The sequence below is a fragment of the Equus przewalskii genome, chromosome 32 (assembly GCF_037783145.1).
Source record: "Equus przewalskii isolate Varuska chromosome 32, EquPr2, whole genome shotgun sequence".
Classification (NCBI taxonomy): domain Eukaryota; kingdom Metazoa; phylum Chordata; class Mammalia; order Perissodactyla; family Equidae; genus Equus; species Equus przewalskii.
In genome coordinates, this window is record NC_091862.1 from 12,389,922 (window position 1) to 12,409,732 (window position 19,811).

General features: G+C 38.0%; 1 protein-coding gene across 1 annotated transcript in view; it reads left to right on the forward strand.

The window, feature by feature from the left end:
- The window catches only part of TFB1M (transcription factor B1, mitochondrial), a 68,022-nt gene that overhangs the window by 7,537 nt on the left and 40,674 nt on the right, over positions 1-19,811 (forward strand). Inside the window, exons 3-4 of the mRNA XM_070603153.1 lie at positions 9,224-9,332; positions 10,672-10,823. Of these exons, the coding sequence (XP_070459254.1) occupies positions 9,224-9,332; positions 10,672-10,823 (261 nt within the window). The remainder of the gene's footprint in view (positions 1-9,223; positions 9,333-10,671; positions 10,824-19,811) is intronic.

Sequence of the window (19,811 nt, forward strand, 5' to 3'; positions counted from 1 at the left end):
TTTGACCTGTTTTGTGTCTTATTTTAAAAATAATTGTCAAAACTAAAACTAAGAATTTCTCCTATGTTTTCTTCTAGATGTTTTATAGTTTTAGCTTTTATGTGTAAGTCTGTGATAGACATTTTGAGTTAACTTTTGTATATAGTGTGAGGTAAGGGTAGAGGTTCATTTTTTTTTTTACCATTTATTGAAAATATTATCTTTTCCTTATCGAATTGCCTTGGAACTGTTTTCCAGAATCACTTGATCTTATATGTGTTGGTCTCTTTCTGGACATGCGGTTCTGTTCCGTTGATATACAGGTCTGTCTGTTCACCAATACCAACCATCTAGCTTTATAGCGAGATTTGAGAGCAGGTAGTGAAGTCTTCGACCTTGTTCTTCTTTTTCAAAATTGTTTTGGCTATTTAGGTCTTTTGCATTTCCGTATAGTTTTAAAATCAGATTGTCAGTTTCCTTTATTTTAAAAAAGCCTGATGGGATTGTTTTTTTTTTTTCAAAGATTTTATTTTTTTCCTTTTTCTCCCCAAAGCCCCCCGGTACATAGTTGTATGTTCTTCGTTGTGGGTCCTTCTAGTTGTGGCATGTGGGACACTGCCTCAGCATGGTTTGATGAGCAGTGCCATGTCTGTGCCCAGGATTCGAACCAACGAAACACTGGGCCGCCTGCAGCGGAGCGTGCAAACTTAACCACTGGGCCACGGGGCCAGCCACCTGATGGGATTTTGATTGGGATTGGATTAAAAGAAAAGATCACTTTGGGGAGAACTGGCATCTTAGTGACATAGTAGTCTGATGTATAAACATGGTGTATCTCCCCATTCATTTAGGTGTTCTCTGATTTCTCTCAGCAGGGTTTTATAGTTCTAAATGTACAAGTCTTGCACATTGTTTATCAAATTTACCCCTGTTTCGTATTTTTTGATGCTATTGTACATGGTACTGGTTTTTAATTTCCATTTCCAGTTGTTTATTTCTACTATATAGAAATACCATTTATTTTTGGGTGTTGACTTTGTATCCTACAACCTAAATGCTCACTTATTAGAGGATATTTTGTAGGATTTTCTGCATATACTAGCATTTCACCTGCAAATAAAGGCAGTTTTACCTTCTCCATTCCAACCTGTTTGCCTCTATGTCTTCTTGTCTTATTGCACTGACTAGGACTTCCAGTACAATTTAAATAGAAGTGGTAGGAATAGACGTCTTTGTTTGTCCCTGATCTTAGGAACAGAGCATTCAGGCTTTCACCATTGAGTATCATGTTGTTGTAGGGTTTCCTAGATCTCCTTTTTCAGGTTGAGGAAGGTCCCTGCTGTTCCAAGTTTGCTGAGAGGTGTTGTTTTTCTTTTTTTAATAATGAATACATGGGGCCAGGCTGGTAGCATAGTGGTTGAGTTCGCGTATTCTGCTTCAGTGACCTGGGGTTCACAGGTTCAGATCCTGGGTGCAGACCTAGCACTGCTCATCAAGCGATGCTATGGCAGCATCCCACGTAAAATAGAGGAAGATTGGCATAGATGTTAGCTCAGTGACAGTATTCCTCAAGCGAAAAAAAAGAGGAAGATTGGCAACAGATGTTACCTCAGGGTCAATCCTTCTCACACCCACAAAAAATAATAAAAAGAAATAATGGATTTTGGATTTGCAAAAGTATTTTTCTGAGTTTATTGAGATAACCATACAGCTTTTCTCTTTTAGTTTGTTAATATGATGAATTATATTGATTTTTCTAATGGTAAACCAACCATCTGTAGAATCTGTAGTGGTATTATCTCCCTCATTCCTGATATTGGTAATTTGCATGTCTCTCTTTTTTTTCCCCTGATCAGTCTGGCTACATACAGATTGGTCAACTTTATTGATCTTCTCAAAACAAAGAACAGCTTTTGATTTCATTGATTTTTCTCTGCTGTTTTCTCTTTCATTGATTTCTGCTCTGAAGTCTTTGTCATATTTTTCCTTCTGCTTGCTTTAGGTTTAATTTGTTCTTCTTTCTATAGTTTTCCAAGGTGGAAGCTGAGGTCATTTTTTTAAGGCCTTTCTTACTTTCTTACATGTTTAGTGCTATAAATGTCCCTCACAGTACAGCTTTAGCGGAATCCCACAAATTTTGCTATGTTGTGTTTTCCTTTTCATTCCATTCAGAATACTTTCTAATTTCCTTTTTTTAAAAGTTTTTTGAGATTAGATTTAAAGAAAGACTCCCAAAAAAGTTCAAAATTTCCACATAAACCTTCAGCTTCAGTTTTCCTTTTAATTTCCTATTTGACTTGTGGCTTATCTAGAAGTGTATCATTTAGTTTGAAAACTTGGGTTTTTTCCATACACTCTGTTATTAATCTTTAGTTTAATTCCATTGTTATCAGAGAACATACTTTGCATGACTTAAATCATTTTTAATTTTCAGACTTGTTTTATGGCATAGAATATGATCTATCTTGGTAAATATTCCTTATGCACTTGAAAAGAATATGCATTCTGCTGAAAAGACTATATATTCTTCTGTAAGCATGTGTTCTGGTGAAAAGAATATGCATTCTGCTACTGTAGGGTGGAGCATAAATTTCAATTAGGTCAAGTTGGTGTTATTCGAGTCTTCTATATCCTTAGTGATTTTTTGTCTACTTGTTCTGTCATTTATTGAGAGAAGGGTATCAACCTCTCTTACTGTTATTGCAGATTTGTCTGTCCCTCCTTGCAGTTCTGTCTGTTTTAGTTTCATCTATTTTGAAGCACTGTTATTAGGTTCATAAACATTTAGGATTGTAATGTCTTTGTGATGATTGGCTCCTTTATCATTAGGAAATGATCCTCATGATCCCTGATGATATTCTTTCCTCTGAAATCTACTTCGTCTGATATTAACGTAGCCATTCCAGCTTTCTTCAGATTTGCATGAGACTGGCATATTTTTTCTATTCTTTTAATCTATTTGTGTCTTTATATTTAAAGTGAGTTTCTTGTAGGCAGCATATAGTTGTCTTGCTTTTTTCCCACCAATCTAACCATCTCTGCCTTATGTATTAGTTTTGTATTGTTGCTGTAACAGATTACACAAACTCATTAGCTTAAAGTGACACAGATTTATTCTCTTACAGTTCTGGGCGTCAGAGGCTAAGGTCAAGGTCAGTTGGGCTGCATTCCTTCTGAAGGCTTCAGGAAGAGTTGTTTCCTTGCCTTTTCAGCTTCTGGAGGCCATCTGTATTCAACAGCCCGTGGACCTCTTGCTTCCACATCTCCTACCTGTTGACTCCAATCCTCCTGTCTCTCTCTTAGAAGGACCCTTGTGATTACTTTGGGTCCAGCTGGATAATCCAGGAAAATCTCCCCGTCTGAGGATCTTTAATTCAGTCAGATCTGCAAAGTCCCTTTTACTGTGTAGGTAACATAGTCACAGGTTCCAGGGATCAGGATGTAGACATGTTTGTGCGACCGGGCAGTATTCAGCCAACTGCGGTTTATTTTCTGTAACCCTTCGTTTTGTTATTTTAGTGGTTTGTTGACGGTATACAGCGTACATCTTTAACACATCCCAGTCTCTCTTCAAGTAATATTATACGACGACGTCATTACAGTGTGCACATCTTAGAATAGTGTGCTTGCGTCTCTCCCTTCCGGGCCTTTGTGTTATTGTTGTCATACATTTTACTTCTTCATATGTTACAAAGTTCACAATACAATGCTACTTTTGTTTTAAAACAGTTCTATATTAAAGACGTTTAAATAATAATAAAAAATTCTTACATCTTAACCCCTGTGGTTAGTCTTTTGACTGTTCCTCATCCGTATTTCCATTTAGTATCATTTTCTTTCTGCCTGAAAGAATTCTCTTAGCCTTTCCTTAGTGCGGGTCTGTTGGTGATGAATCTTTCAGCATTTGTATGTCTGAAAAAGTGTTTTATTTTGCCTTCATTTTTGAAAAACATACTAGTAGTTTCTTTCAGTACTCCAAAGATACTACTATGCTCAATTCTCACTTGCATTGTTTCTGACAAGAAATCTCTTGTCATCCTCATCTTTGCTTGTCTGCCTTTTTCTCTGGCTACTTTTAAGATTTCCTCTTTATCATTGGTTTTGAGCAGTTTTGTCGCGATGTGCCTTGGTGTCATTTTCTTTGTGTTTCTTGTGTGTGGGGCTCCTTAACCTTCTTGGAGCTGCAGGTTTTCCTGTGCTTCCTGTTGTCCGATGTGTGAAAATTGGTTCATCTATTTTGTCCATCTTTTATTTGTTAAGGCAGAAGAGTATATGTGGTCCCTTATATTGCATCTTGGCCGGAGTGAGAAGCTTTAGGATTCTTCTTAAGTGTTATGTGCTTATTTCATGGAATTTTGGCAATAGTACATCTTCGATTATTGTTAGTATTGCCTCTAGGTTGTATAATGGGTAAACAGAGTGGTTATTTCTACTTGATAGGAAAAGTGGAAAGTTCATGGTATTGAGAATCAAATAGGCTTGTGTTCAAGTCTCACATATGGCATGTACCAGCTTTGTGACCTTGAGCTTGCTGTTGAAACTTTTTTAGCTTCAGCTTCTCCTCTGCAGCATGGGAATAATAGTTATCTTTTGTGGTTATTGCAAGGATAGATAGAAATTTATGTAAAAAGCCTGGCGTATTGCCAGTAGCCAATGAACGTTTGCTATGATAATTATTCCCATTCCCCATCATCTTATAAAGGGACATATAAAGTGATTTAGTCATCCTGGCAAAGGAGCTGTTTTTAATCAGAGATAATAAAAATTTGAAATGCTTTCATCTCAAGCAAATTTTTAAAAAGGGAGATTGCCTGACTTTCTGTTGTGAGATGATTACATACTTTACACACATAACTTACTTGATATAGATATAACCATAATTAATCATAACATAGACAGAAGTCAACAACTAAGCAAAAAGAGCTTACAGCCAAAGTGATTTCCTAGTCCACTGCAAATTGGAAGTACAGAGATCAGTGCTAGAAACTGACCCACTCACAACGGCAAGAAGTTATTACTGTGGCAGACAAGCTATGAAAAGCAAATATAAAAACTGAAAAAAGCGCACTAGTAAAAGATCATAACCATTAAGGCTGTTACTCTACTGACAACAGTGACCCAAGTCATCAAGGAAAGGGTGAAATTGGGTTCATTGTTGTTAGCTTAAGGGAGAGAAGCATGCGATATAGTTTAGAAAGATTTCCACCTGTAAGTTTCTTTTTAAGAAATGTTAACACTTCAAGGAGTAAACATTGGTTGAATAGAAAAATGTGCTAAATCAAACATCTAATTCCTTGATGAGGCTGAGTAAATGAGTTTCTCCTGTACATGTTCTGGTCCTGTTTAAAAAGCAAAGCAAGGGGCCGGCCCAGTGGTGAAGTGGTTAAGTTCACAGGTTTGAATCCCCAGCACGGACATACACACCACTCATTGAGCCATGCTGTGGTGGCATCCCATATAAAATAGAGGAAGATTGGCACAGATCTTAGCTCAGCCACAATCTTCCTAAAGCAAAAAGAGGAAGGTGGCAACAGATGTTAGCTCAGGGCCAATCTTCCTCAAAAAAATAAAAAATGAAAAGAATATAAAGCAAAGCAAGTTGACTTTTTGAAATTGTGCCGTAATCTTCACCCTCAAAAGAGTCTATTGTAACATTATCTTAAATTCTATTAGTCTAACAGTATGACTCTTTTCTGTGTATTCTAGTAAGAATAAAAATTTTATTTTTCACCTCTCATATTGCGTATTGTAGATTCCTTCATTCTCATGTAGTTTACCTAACAGTTTGCCCAGCCCTCATTTCAGCAGTGTTTGGGTTTCTACTGTGTGGCAAGTCAGGAAGAAGGTAATACCCTGGGCTGTGAAAGGAATGCTTAGCCCACTGTACAGTGTTGGCTGCCATGAGCCCTCGCCGTGAGAAGGTCGCATAAAACACACAAAATAGCTATTCGATACTGTTTTTCGTTCTCAAGGAATTTATAATTGTGCGTAAGTTCCAAGACTTGCATAAATTCTTTCTTCATCAAATTAGATCACCAAGAAACTACGTAGAAGGACTGTCGTTACTTGCCTTCCGCAGAAAAGCCTTCACTAAGCCTTGACTTGTTAGAGGAGAGAGATTTTTAAGTGACCATATGAACAATACTTCTGCGTTTTTCTCATTTTTATTAAAGACATTCTCCATTATTTTGTTCCAGGTACCCTTTGGAAAACCTATTTAATACCAGAAAAAAAACATTTTCTCTCTTGGAGACTTGATATAAGTACTTGATATAAGTACTTCCAATAGAGAATAAGAATTACATAATTCACTATGTCAGTCGTGAGAGCTAACATCTTGAGGATTGTTGGCTTGTATGATTTACATGCATGCTTCTCCTTTGCATGGTTTTGGTTTTCTGTTTCTTCTTTTATTTTATTTAATGAATGGCTTTTACTCTAAGCTTACTTACATCTCATTTTGAAAGAATATAGGATTGAAAACTAAAATAAAACTAAAATAAAAATGATAGAACAATTTAAGAGTGTCTGTAAAAATACTCATTTGGCTGTAATCAAGTGTCTGCATTCATAGTCATCTGTGCCTTTGAGCACATTACGAGGTAACATCTCCAGGGTTTTGAAGTGTAAGGCACAGTGTTATTCTTGAAGGGCTGTAATAGTGATCTTTTCCACCCCTCCACCGTGCTCCAATATCATTATGATAATAAAAACATTTTTCTCTGTTAGCGGTTGGTTAGAACGTCCTTCTGTGTCTCTGCTGAGTATCATTAGGTGTTTAAATGGCTGTTGTCTGTAATCATACTATCATTTCAGTTTGTGTGGCGCTTTTTCCCCTGATAATTGCTGCAGGGCCCTCACGTAAAGCTGTGAGCTCCAGCCTCCATTCTTTCTGCAGTGGGGAGTTGGGAAGGGGAAGCAACTACAAAGTAGTCATGGAAGAGGGAGACGTTTTAAAGGATGAGAGGGTTTGCTTTGTCACTGACTGAGACTTAAGCCTGAAGGGGAGTCCCAAAGAAACATAATAGAAATGGAACTTTAACCCTATGAAAGGAAGGTGAATGTGAATTATATCAGTTTTCTGGTATGCAGCTGTGTGTGTCAATGTGGAAAAAAATAACATTCCAGATGTGGTTATCAGAGCATGTAAATTAATGCCAAAGAGCCAAGTTTACATTGTTAGGTTTTAGTCTTAATTACTAATTACTTTTCTATATATTGACATCGTGAAACATAGGCTTTTAGTTCTGCCTTTTTGTTTTTGGTATGCTAATTTGTTTTGTTTTAATTATATGAGGCATAATTATAGAAACAAATTCTAATGTTCTTCATTGACGGTAAATTCTATTATTAAATACACAGGTTTTCTACAGTAACAGCCTGTCGCATGGAGAACTATCTCCTTTCTTATTTACAGTATATTGAAGTTATTATGTTTTCTAAGATTTATTGTCTGGAACTCATCAGATTAAGTTTTAGCAAATCATGGTAATTTAAAATAATCTGTAAGTACAGTAATATCAGAGGTATGCAGTTATTTTTACTAAATTACCATGACTAAACATAGTAAACTGGATGATTCCCACACTTAAAATGTTTAGCCTTTTACCAATATAGGCATTTCAGCCATGTATTTCTAAAACAAACATTACGTGTATAATTCTGCCTATCAGTGAAATAAATCTTTGCAAGTTTCTTGACCTTAGAAATTTTGGGAGCCAAAAATCTCGAAGGCTAGGAGAGGAAGTCTCCAACTTGACAGAAAATTGAATGCCGTTTGGTCATTTACTTGTTCATTCACTCATCAAATATATATGAAGCCCCTACTATGGACTATTGTAGCTGCAGGCCCGTGAGGTAGAAGGAAACAGGTGCTGCCCTTAAGGAGCCTATGTTGTTGCAGGGAGAGAACCCTGTATGGGCATCATTGTGGTCCAGTGTGTTTTAAGTGCTATAAAGACGCACGTGCAAGGCCCAGTGTTGACCCAAAGGTAGGAGGAATCTACAGCCTGGGTGCCTTGGTCCAGTGTCTCCTCTCTGGCTTATGTGATGTTTCTTTCATCCTTCCTGTCAGCTGCCTGAGTTAGGCAAGGAGAGAGTTAGGAGAGGAAGTCAGCTTTAATTGAGGACCAATTGAAAAGCAAGACCCCGGGGTGCTCAGGGCAGAAATGCCTTGAATTGGATGGAGCCGAGGTTCTTTGAGCTCCCTGAGCTGAGACTTACTGTGGGCAGAGGGTCACCTCTTGCTTTTAATTACTTTAGTAATGATGTTTGTTCTCGTTGATTATATTTACTCCCATGTTTTAAACCTTATAAGCTCAGGGACTGCATCTGGTTTTTTTACCAAGGACTTTGAGAATCAAGTTTGTGTTGGGTACAGGGGCACTTAACACAGCATAGATTTATAGACGGCTTAGCTATAGGGCTCATTTTAGCTGGGTGCCGGCACTTCGGTACTGTGAGAGCATTTCTTAAGGTGTGGTGCTGAGGTGGATGAAATGAAGAAAAAGAAGATAACAGCGGAATGGGTGCATTTTTTTTTTCTTTTTTACTCGGAAAGACTGAAGGAAAGCACATGGTTAGGAAGGTAGAAATAAGCTAGGAGGTAGCTACTGTTCATGCAGGATGATTCATTAGGTTCAAAGTGCCTGTGGATCAAGAAATGTTAAGATTGGGGGCGCTGTGGTCATGTTGAGTGTCTCAGACAGCTCGGCAATGACAAATGACTTTCCTGTTGGCTTGAATCTACCCATGGATTACGTTAAAGATCTTGTTAATACATAGACTCCTTTGTATACATTTAGGCTATAAAGATTTAGTTGAATTGAGCTCATCTTTCATATGCTTTATTCCTAATTAATTGTCAGTATTTCATTATAATGTCCTTAGTCTTTAATTTAAAAACTTACGGATTGAAATTGAGTTTTTGCTAAATTTATACAGAAATACAAATCATTCTGAGGGTCGAAATTATGTTGATATATTATTTGTGAAATTATAAGCTATCGTTATACTATTATCTGTTACCATCCCCAGTCATTGCTATGTGTTAAAAGTGAAACGCCACAATTGTCTATTGCAGTGGACACAGTATACTACGAGTTCATTAATGATCACTCCTATTCTCTGGCTTTTCAGGTTGATTTAATGATGCACAGATTTGAAGTAAAAAAAAAAAAAAAAAAATTAGTTTCATTCTTCTCCAAAGTGTATGAGCTCATTTTATTGACCTTTTTGTAACTAGATGCTTTCTGATGCAGCACCCGGAAAACTGAGAATTGTCCATGGAGATGTGTTGACATTTAAGATAGAAAGGGCTTTTCCAGAAAGTCTTAAAAGACACTGGGAGGATGGTAAGTGACTTGGTTTGGTTCTCTTATTTTCTTTTGTAATTATTTTTATTACAAATGTTTATATTATTTATTATGTATTACAAATGTTTGTTGTTATACATTTATCCTAAAAATTATCTGAACAGAATTAAGTATTGTGCATTGTAATTTTTTTTTTGCTTTTCTACTTTCTTCAAAAATATAAAATCTAATTACTTTTTCTTAATTCTAATTTATTTGTGTCATATTTTTCAAATTCTTTGGGTTCTGTTCACATAAACTTGTCATTTTTATGATACCGTGTAAGGATGGGGTGAACTCTGAAGTGTTACTTTTTCCCAGTGGTGGAAAAGAAATGTTTTAGTAAACTAAGCCACACCCAAGCCTTTCTTGTACCTTTATTTCCATTCTTTTGCATTCGATGACCAACCAGGGCGCTCTTCCTTCATGGACAGTGTTTACGGGGTTCCTGCTATGTGCCAGCTCTTTGGAATACATAGGTAGACAGGATAGGTTTCTTGCCTCCACAACCCCTCAGAACAAATGGAGGAGCGATTTTGGTGCACGCCCGTCTAGCTGCGACCGTGCCTCTGGCCTCTCCACAGCTAGGCTCCTTCGGACTGGTTCCCGCTGTCCACCTCCACCTTCCAACATGCCGCTCTCTTCTCAGCACGCTGCCTTCAGGTTTCCGCCCCTGCCCCAGCCACGCTTGAGTCACTGTGACATCCTGATTGCCTATTTCAAACCTTGGAGTCCTCCAGCATTCATTTAACTGTTGACTACTGTCTTCTGGAGGATTTCTCTGCTCCTGTCTTCCCTGATACCAGGCCCTCCTACTTTTCCTTTAACGTTATTGGGAGCTTTCTCAAACCTTTGCTGGTGGTTATTTTTCCACCCACCTCTTACATGTTGTTTCTGAGATTTTTCTTTTGAGGCATCTCTCTTTTCATGCTACAGATTACTACATTACTCCACTCCTACGGTTTCACTGACCACCTATATAATGCAGACACTTAACATCTTTATGTCCAGCCTGTATCCCCTTCCTGGGCTTCTGACCCTCTGACAGCTTCATCTGGGTGTCCCACAGGCACTTTGACCTCGTCATGTCTGAAGCAAATTCTCTTTTCCCATAAACCAACTCTGAACACTAATTAGGTAGAATTTTTTCCCTTAATAATCCAAAGCTGATTGTGAGAGTATATTGCTTTTGAAGAATAAATGGACTGAAAAAATACTCAGCCATATCTTTTCATATATTTTTGTTTGATGCTATTAATATCCAATTTGATTTTACCCTTAACTAAAATTTATTCAGAATATATATTCATTCCAAGTTGTTTTTTCTTCTGCCATCCAGATCCTCCAAATGTACATATTATTGGAAATCTGCCTTTTAGTGTATCAACTCCACTGATCATCAAGTGGCTTGAAAATGTTTCTCGTAGAGATGGACCTTTTGCTTATGGCAGAACCCAGATGACATTGACTTTTCAAAAGGAAGTGGCAGAGGTAAGTTTCAACTTTTTCTGGCTATTTTATCACATGATCAAATTCAAAATAATACTGCATTAAGTAAATACTCCTTTATACACACAGAAAAACCCAACAACAGCTTAACCAAAAATCAAACATGTAATGATGATGACAGATGTGACTACAGTAAACTCTCCATGGAGAACGTGATTGACATCATGACATTCAAGAAGGCAGTATAGTAAATGTAGGATGGAGTGGCCATACAACAACTGAAGAAAGACGAAACTGTGGGATGTTGGTGATACATTAGTACATAGGGATTAGCACATGATATGTTAAAATTGATATGTTGAACTTAATGAGAATGTGATAATCAACTTGGAGCTGAGAGAGGGAGGGGGTTTGGTGTCTCATTATTCAGCGTATAGACTTCCACTTAATCCCCCACCTCAGCTATGCCTGCGATCCCACAGCAGGAGTGTTCCAGGTTCCCTCTCTAGAAAGTAAACCTGCAGGGTAGGCAAGGTCAGTGTTTTAGCTGCAGTGGTTTAAGGAGGGGATCTGCAGACTAAGTGTTTTTAAAAAAATTTTATCGTGACATATAAATACACAAGAGTATATAATGTATATGTATGGCTTAATAGAAAGACAGTCAAATCCATACCCCCAGTGAAATTAATAATTAAATTACCAACATCTTTGACACCCTCTTGTATACGTCATTCTGATCGCATCTCCTGTCCCCCATGTACTACCAAGGTAATCAATACCATGAATTTGGGACTTACCATTCCCTGAGTCGTTTATTACATAGATTCTTATCTATATAATTAATATACTTTAGTTTTGTCCATTTTTGAACTTCATACAAATGGATTCATACAGTATGTATTCTTTTATCCTGAGTCACTCATGTTGGTCATAGCTGTAGTTTGTTTGTAGAGCTGTATACTGCCCACTCTTTAACTCTGTCATAATTTATCCATTCTCCTCTTTTGGGACCCTGAATTTGTTTGTATTTTGTTACTACAAAGAAAACTATCATAAACATTGTTATATTTATGTCAGCTGGAGCATATAGGCAAGATTTCTCTAGGGTGTATACCCGGAAGTGGCAATGCTGGATCATAAGGTCTGCAAATCTTCACCCTTGCTGGATAATTCTAAATTTGTTCTCTAGTCGTTATGCCCATTTATATTCCCACCAACAGTGTGTGTGAGTTCATTTTGCTCAATATCCTTTTCAGTACGTGCTATTACCAAACTTAGGCATTTTTGTTAACCTGGGAAGAATGTGTCACTGTGGTTTTCTTTTGTCTTTTGCTGATTTTTAATGAAATTGAGCACCATTTTACATGTTTATTGGCCTTTTGGATAACGTGTTCTGTGAAGTGCTTGTCTCTTACCCGTTTTTCTATTGGGTTGCTTGTCTCTCTCATGATTTGAAGGAGTTCTTACATATTCTTCATACTAGTTCTTTATTAATTAAATGTGTTGCAAATTTCTTCTTCCACTCTATGGCCTATTATTGTTGTCTTTTTGCAATTTTAAATTTATGGTTAGTGCTTTTTGTATTTTGGTGAAGAAATCCTTTTATATCCTGAGATTGTGGAGATAGTCTTCTCTTATCTTGTAGAAGCTTTATTGTTTTACCTTTCACATTTATATCTATAATCCACTTGGGATTGATTTTTCTGTTTGGTTGAAGTAGAAGCCAATTTTGCTATTTCTAACATATCCCAGTTAATTCAACACCATTTATTGAAAAGTTTGCCTTTCACTGACCTCTATCAAAACCTCTGACGTAATGACAAAGCTTATGTAAGCATTGGTCTGATTAGAGACACCAAGAAGACAGATGATGTGAAATCCAGGAAGCAGAAGGCCCAATATAGAAGCTAGAGGAGCGAATCCTCACGAAGAACATTCAGTTCACATCAGAGCAGATCAAGAATTTGACAGAATACCTGTCGTGTTTAATACATTGAAAGAGTAGTTGTACAAGTTGGGGAGAGTTTAGGATTGAATTAGTGATAAATAAATAGAAAACTAAATACAGTAGGGATTGAAGCAAATAAAAGATACCAATATTGAAAAGAGAAGTAAAAAATAACATTTGGAGGTACATAATTGTTTATTTTGGAAACCTAAGGCAAAAAGAGGGACCTATATAAAAATAACCACAAAACTTTACCAAGAGTCTCCAAAGATCACTGAGATACGTCAACAGAAATATCAAAACCCTGGAAGGAAAAATTTTTATTGTAAAGATGCTTACTTTTCCAAATTATGTTTTTCGATAATGTCTTGAGATGTAGTTGAGTTCCAGGGGTCATCTTAAGGAATGGACCTGCAAGAATAGATACAAAATTTTGAAAAAGAAGAGTGATGAGGGAAGACTTACTTATCTAATATTAAAATGTGTTGTAAAGCTCTAATAATCGAAGCACTGTGACACAGCATGAAGCAGATCAGTGAAGAGATTAGAAGGCCCAGAATCAGACAACTTAGTGTCTAATAATAATCAGATCATAATCAGGGGAAAAGAAGAATTACTTAGCAAATACATGGATATTTGGTTAACTCTTATGAAAAAATTTAGTAGTTCACTATATATAAAAGTTAATTCCAATTACTGTGTCTTGAAATTCACCACTCTTTTCTGCAATGGCTAATCTGTTGTTAATTTTACTCAATTTATTTTATTTTATTTTGCTGAGGAAGATTAGCCTTGAGCTAACATCTGTTGTCAATCTTCCGGGGTTTTTTTTGCTTGAGGAAGATTAGCCCTGAGCTAACATCTGTGCCAGTCTTCCTCTATCTTATATGTGGGTTGCCACCACAGCATGGCTGACACGTGGTGTAGGTCCATGCTCAGGATCTGAACCCATGAACCCAGGCCACTGAAGCAGAGGGTGCCAAGCTTAACCACTGTGCCAAGGGATTGGCCCCATTTACTCAATTTATTTTTTATTTCAGATATTATATTTTTATCTCTAGAAGTTCTGTCTAGGTTCTTATTTATCTTCCCTTTCTCTGCTCATTATGTTCCTGCTTTCCTTGGCATCTTTGCGTATAAGTATAATATTTAAAAGAGCTGTTTTAAGATCTTTGCCTACTAATTTCATTACTTCTGTTATTTCTGCACTCTTTTACCAGTTGATTTTGTGTCTCTGTGTGAGTGTGAGGAAGATTGGCCCTGAGCTAACATTATTGCCAATATTCTTTTTGCTTGAGGAAGAGTGTCCCAGAGCTAACAGCTGTGGCACTCTTCCTCTCTTTTGTATGTGGGACACAACCACAGCAAGGCTTGATGAGCAGTGTATAGGTCCATGCCCGGAATCCGAACCTGCAAACCCTGGGCCACCAAAGCGGAGCTCGTGAACTTAATCACTACACCACCGGACTGGCCCCCACCACTAGTTGATTTTTTTTCCCTCTTTGCTGCATGTCCCATTTTCTCCTGCTTTGCAAGCCTGGTAATTTTTGACAAGATACCAGATATCATGAGTGTTTTTGTGTTTGTTTTTAATGTTGTAGAGGGCTGGATTTTGTTGTATTGGGTTGCATGGTGGGTTTTGTTCCGGTATGTAGATAAGTTACTTGCAGGTTGGTTTGAGGCTTGCTTTTAGGCTTTGTTATGACGGGTCCAGAGCCTTTAATCAGAGGCTAAGTCCCACTACTAAGTCACGACCTTTCTGAGGAATCCCCCAGTGCCTGTGTATTTCAAGGGCTCTCTACTTTAGCTATTGGAAATGCAAACTATTTCTAGCCTTGCGTGAGCTCTGTTCTGTCCTACTGCTTTCTGATGGTCCTGCCTCCCAGCCTCCCAAGCCTTGAGTTAACCTCAGGCACTTACAGATCAGTGCTCAGCCAAAGACTTAAAGGAGCAGATCTCAGGAGCTCTGCTCACTCCCTTCTTCTCCTCCTGCCCCAACCCGTGGCCACATCTCCAGTAGTCAGCCCCGCACATTCTGGCTGCCTTGGCCCCCCAGAACTCCAGCCTCTGTCTCCTCAGGTCAGGGAGCGCTCTGGGCTCTGTGTTCCTCTTCCCTGTGCTGCAGCCTGAGAATGGCCCCCAGCTGTAAGCTTCTGTCACTGATCATGGTCCCATGCTGCCTGTTGTCCAGTTTATGAAAACTATTGTTTCATGCATTTTATTCAGCTTCATAGTTGTTTCTGTAAGAAGCTTTTTAATATCAGAATTCCTTTGAGAATGGATTATATACTACATTAGTTCAGTTCTTTAGATGCCTTCTTTTCAAATAATGTATGAGACTATCATAAGAATTTTGTTTCTTAGATACATCTCTCTCTTTTAAGCCCTTTAGAGCAGTGGTTCTCATGGAGTGATTTGCCTCACCCACCCCTTAGGGACATTTTTAGTTGTCACAACTAGGGGGAGGAGCTTCTGGTGTCTAGTGGATAGAGGTTAGGGATGCTGGTCAACATCTTTCCGTGCACAGGACAGTCCCCCACAACAAAGAATTATTCAGCATTAACCATCCCAAAATGTCAATAATGCTGAGGTTGAGAAACTGCTTTAGAGTACTTGGCCATAAAATCCATCACAAGAATGTAGGACCCTTTTGCATTTGTGAGGGACTCTAAGATGCCATCCCACTTTCCTAAGCTTCTTGTCACTTCCTTCTCATGAGTCTGTTCATTCTCTTCTGTTGGTTTGAGTTGAGGCCATGTTAATAGTTTGCTTTGTTGGTTTTCTCAACCTTTAGATTTGTCCTTGGGTTTTTTTCCTAGCTGACATGATGATTATAGTATTTCTGTTCTTGAATAACACAGTAGAGATGCAAAATACCATGTACTCTAATTCTTTTTGGGAAAGAGCAAAGAAACAGGCTTAAAAGATGGAGTAATATTTTCAGTGACTCAGAATGTCAGTGTGGTTATTAATAATAGTGTTGCTTCGACTTCACCATATGCAATTATTTTTCTTTAACCAAAAAAAGTTGATTTTAGTATGAATATTGAGAAGAGTTTATATTGAGTCTATAATTTATGGAATACTTTAGAAGTATGGGTACCACTGGTCCTCTGACTGATTTTCACATTTTGCAAGTGGAAGTTTCTATGGGAGAATATATAGCGTGATTTTCTTACATACCCTCTCTTTGTTCTTGACAGTCTTATTTGTAATTTTGTATTTTAGCCGCGGAAAACATTTTTAAATAAATATTTTCTTTGCTTGGCTTTGTGAGTTACAAAACAGAAATAAATGAGCACAGTCCCCTTACTCGCTTCTCTCTAGGACTGCAGGGTGGAAGTGTAGGCATTCAGCGCACACACATTAAGGGACACACAGACTATATAAAGTTACAGCTCATAAAGTAGAATCAGACTGTGTAGCAGTAACGAGACCTTAACAAATCTCATCTGACCTCATTTTATAGATGATGAAACCGAGGCTCAGAGTTGTTTAATGTCTTCCAGAAGGTCATGGAGCCAGTGACAGAGAATGCTGAACTTGAACACAGGTCGCATGTTTTCTGCTGAAGTCATGGTGTTCAAGTCCTTCATGTGAGCGGCCTGTGGGCTTTGCTTTCTGGGTCCAGCATCAGCCTCCTTATCTCCTATCCTCTGTGGGGACCCTGGCTGTTGAATGGTCACATCCCTAGCAGGGAGAGAGTCACCTCTCTGTTAATTATCTAGTTCTTACTGCCCTTGATATTTGGCTGTGTAGCTTCTCAAGTATAAGCCCTATTTTTCTACTTAAAATTATTTTAGATGAATAAGAAAAAAAATAACACTGTCCTTGCGAATTCTTTGACCCCTTGTTTTTCTTATACTCAGTCGGAATGCTTAAAAGCTCAAGGGTTAGAGGTTTCCTTTTACTGAAAAATTAACTGGTTTGGTTTCCTGGCCTTTGCTGTTAAAATCTTCTATCTCGACTTTGAATTTTCATAGCTTTACCTATAATGTATGTATCACAGAAATGTCAATTCATGTTTGAATGGTTGATCGACCATTTAACTCTTAAGCTAGCTTTTAGTGAAGTCTTTTGCAAAGCTCTCCGGTTTGAATTGTTCCGTAATGAGTTAGGGCAGATGTGTGTGCTGCTTTCTTCTAAATTAAAACCTAGGATTCACGTGTTTTCATCTCCACACCCTGGGTGTTTTTGCTCCAGAGATTGGATGGGTCAAGTTAGTGGGTCAGGATACCCTGTGCCCTGGCAGGACTGGATGCATAGTGCTCTACGTGAAATGTTCTGCAACGTGTCTTTATATCAAATTAGCTTACTCCGTGCCTCACTGCTTTGCTTTTTGGTTAAAGTGATTTTTAAATTCTCTTGCATTCACCAGTGCAAACAGACCTTTCAGATGTAAAGTGAAAAATTGGAAGAAAATCCAGGTTGAAATAATAGTTTTTAATCTGGGCATTTCTTTTGGTTTATTTTGAATTTTGTGATTATGTTCATGCTAGATTTTAGTTTTATACAGCTGTTTGAATTGAGCCAGTTTGCACAATGCATTTTGAATTTTATACCAGTGGTAAAATTAAGCTCTTTTTCTTTCTTTATGAAGAACTAGAAATATTTTTGACTATTTGATCCATAAGCTTATTCTTTAACTTAAATCCGTACTTCCATTGTTTGTCTTTATGTTTTTTATATTTGCTTGAGAATATATGTCTTTGTTGGTTTTACATTTTAGTAGGGAAGAGTTTGTTTTGTCACGTGTAGTGTAGCAACTCATTACTTGTCTTGAACTCAACTTCCTAATAATTTCAACTCTCCAAATACAGGCAAGAGCCAGGTAACTTAAAATAAAAAGGCATGAGATGAGGGATGGCTTCTGAGTAAGAAAGTAGATGCGACCAAACGTGCAGTTAATTTTGCCCATAGGAAATTTTCTCAGTATCTCAGATTAAAACCTATTTTTTCATCTTATTTAAGGCAGATCTCTTACAAGCCAAATTATGTGGTTTTCATGCCCACAGCAGGTTAGAAGCAGCAAAGTAAAAGGGACTGTTAGAGCTTGGCACGACAGTGATGCAGCAAAGAGAAAACCCAGTGCGGTAAATACAACTCAGAAAGCACAGTGTCTGTTTAGCGAGGAGGCACGCTGCTGGCTTACCAGCTCCAGGATTATCCCAGTCATCGTTGCTATTTTATTGTTGACCCTCTGTCATTCAGAAGAGCTTTAGAATGTCCAGTGAGCTCTTAGAACACAGAGAAGCAGAATGCATTTTAGAAAGATGGTATGCCTAATTTTATTTTACCCGTGACTTAGCTTGGTCCAACCCTAGCATATTGCCGTAGTTCTCATAGCTTTTTTTAAGAAGTAAAATATTGTAGATGGGGTTGGAGCCGTCCTCCACCCCGTTCTTTTTCTCCTGAGTTGTACCATCTTGAAATTTATATTCATCACTCCCCTGCACGTCTTTTACCTTCATCTCAGTTATAGATACACACACAGAGTGAACAGTAAGTTATCTTTTGAAGTTTTTATACAAATGGAGTCATGCTGTACTTATTTTCTGCCACTTAATTTTTTTATTCGACTTTGGGATATATGTTGGTAACCCTATTATTCACTTTCACTATCCTTTAGTATTCCAGTCAGAATTGCCACAATTTACTTATTCATTCACCTGTTGATGGACCTTTGTTTTTCCACTTTTCGTGATGCTTCACACCATGTTGCAGTGCTCATTCTTCTGCATATCTCCTGGGGAGTATGTAAGCTCTTCTCTAGGACGTACTTCTGAAGGTAGACTGGAAGGATCAGAAGGGTTGACTCGGCTTCACCTTTACTCTGTATATTGCCAAATTGTGGTCCAAAGTGCTCGTGCCTATTTTCCCTCTCACTAGCAGTGTCCTCTTGCCATGTCCTCGCCTTTACTTGGTTCTGTTTAAATTATTTTCATTTCGTGCATGTGAACTTGTATCTCATTATGGCTTTAATGTGCATGTCCCTAATTTGTAATCTGCTTGAAGACAGTTCATGGTTCATTTGTGTTGCTCTTATCATTTCTTACCATATTTTCTATTAGTTGTTTGTCTTTTGATTATTGATCTGTAGGTGTTTCTTCTATATTCTGAACACTAATCCTTTATCAGATGTATGAGTTTCAAATACCTTCTGTCAGTCTGTGACTTATCTTTTTTTTTTTAAGAATTGTTACCTGAGCTGGCATCTATTGCCAATCTTCTTTTTTTTTCCTCCTGCCTTCTTCTTCTCCGCGAAGCCCCCCAGTACGTAGTTGTAGGTCCTTCTAGTTGTGGCATTTGGGACGCCGCCTCAGCGTGGCCTCTTAAGTGGTGCTAGGTCCGTGCCCAGGATCCGAACCGGCAAAACCCCAGGCCACCGAAGTGGAGTGCGTGAACTTAACCACTCGGCCGTGGGGCTGGCCCCTGTAACTTATCTTTATAGGGTTTTTATTATACAGACGTCTTTACTTTTAATAGAACAAAATATATCAGGCTTTTCTTTTATGACTTCTGCCTTTGCATCTCTAAGTTCTTCCCTACTGTGGAGGTCATAGATATTTACTAAGAAAAATTTTTTAAAGTTTTGCTTTTCACTCACTTGGCATTTATTGTTGGTTATAGTACAAGACAGAGACCTGCTTTGCCCCCTGTAGACACCTACTTGTACTAGCATCACTTGTTGAATGATCCCTTTCCCCTGAGCACTTGCTCCATCACATCTGTCACGTATCAAATATCCTCATGTACTTGGGTCCGTTTCTAAGGCTTTTTGTCCCGTTGGTCTGTTGGTGGTCTGTGCCTTCATTTTGACACCTGGTGGGCTGAGTCACCCCACCTCGTCTTCCCCTCCACGTCCGTTGTCCCTGTTCTTCAGGAGTGTCCTGGCTCTTCTTGGCCCTTTGCTTTTCTGTTTAAAGTGTAATGGAATTTAAAGTTCTTTTTAAAAATCCTTTTGGGATTTTCGTTGAAATTGCACTGTATTTATGAGTTAATTTGTATATACCTGATTTTAAAATGAACATGTTTGGGTACTTAAAAGAATAAATTCCTAGTTTCTTGTAAAAATCAGTTGT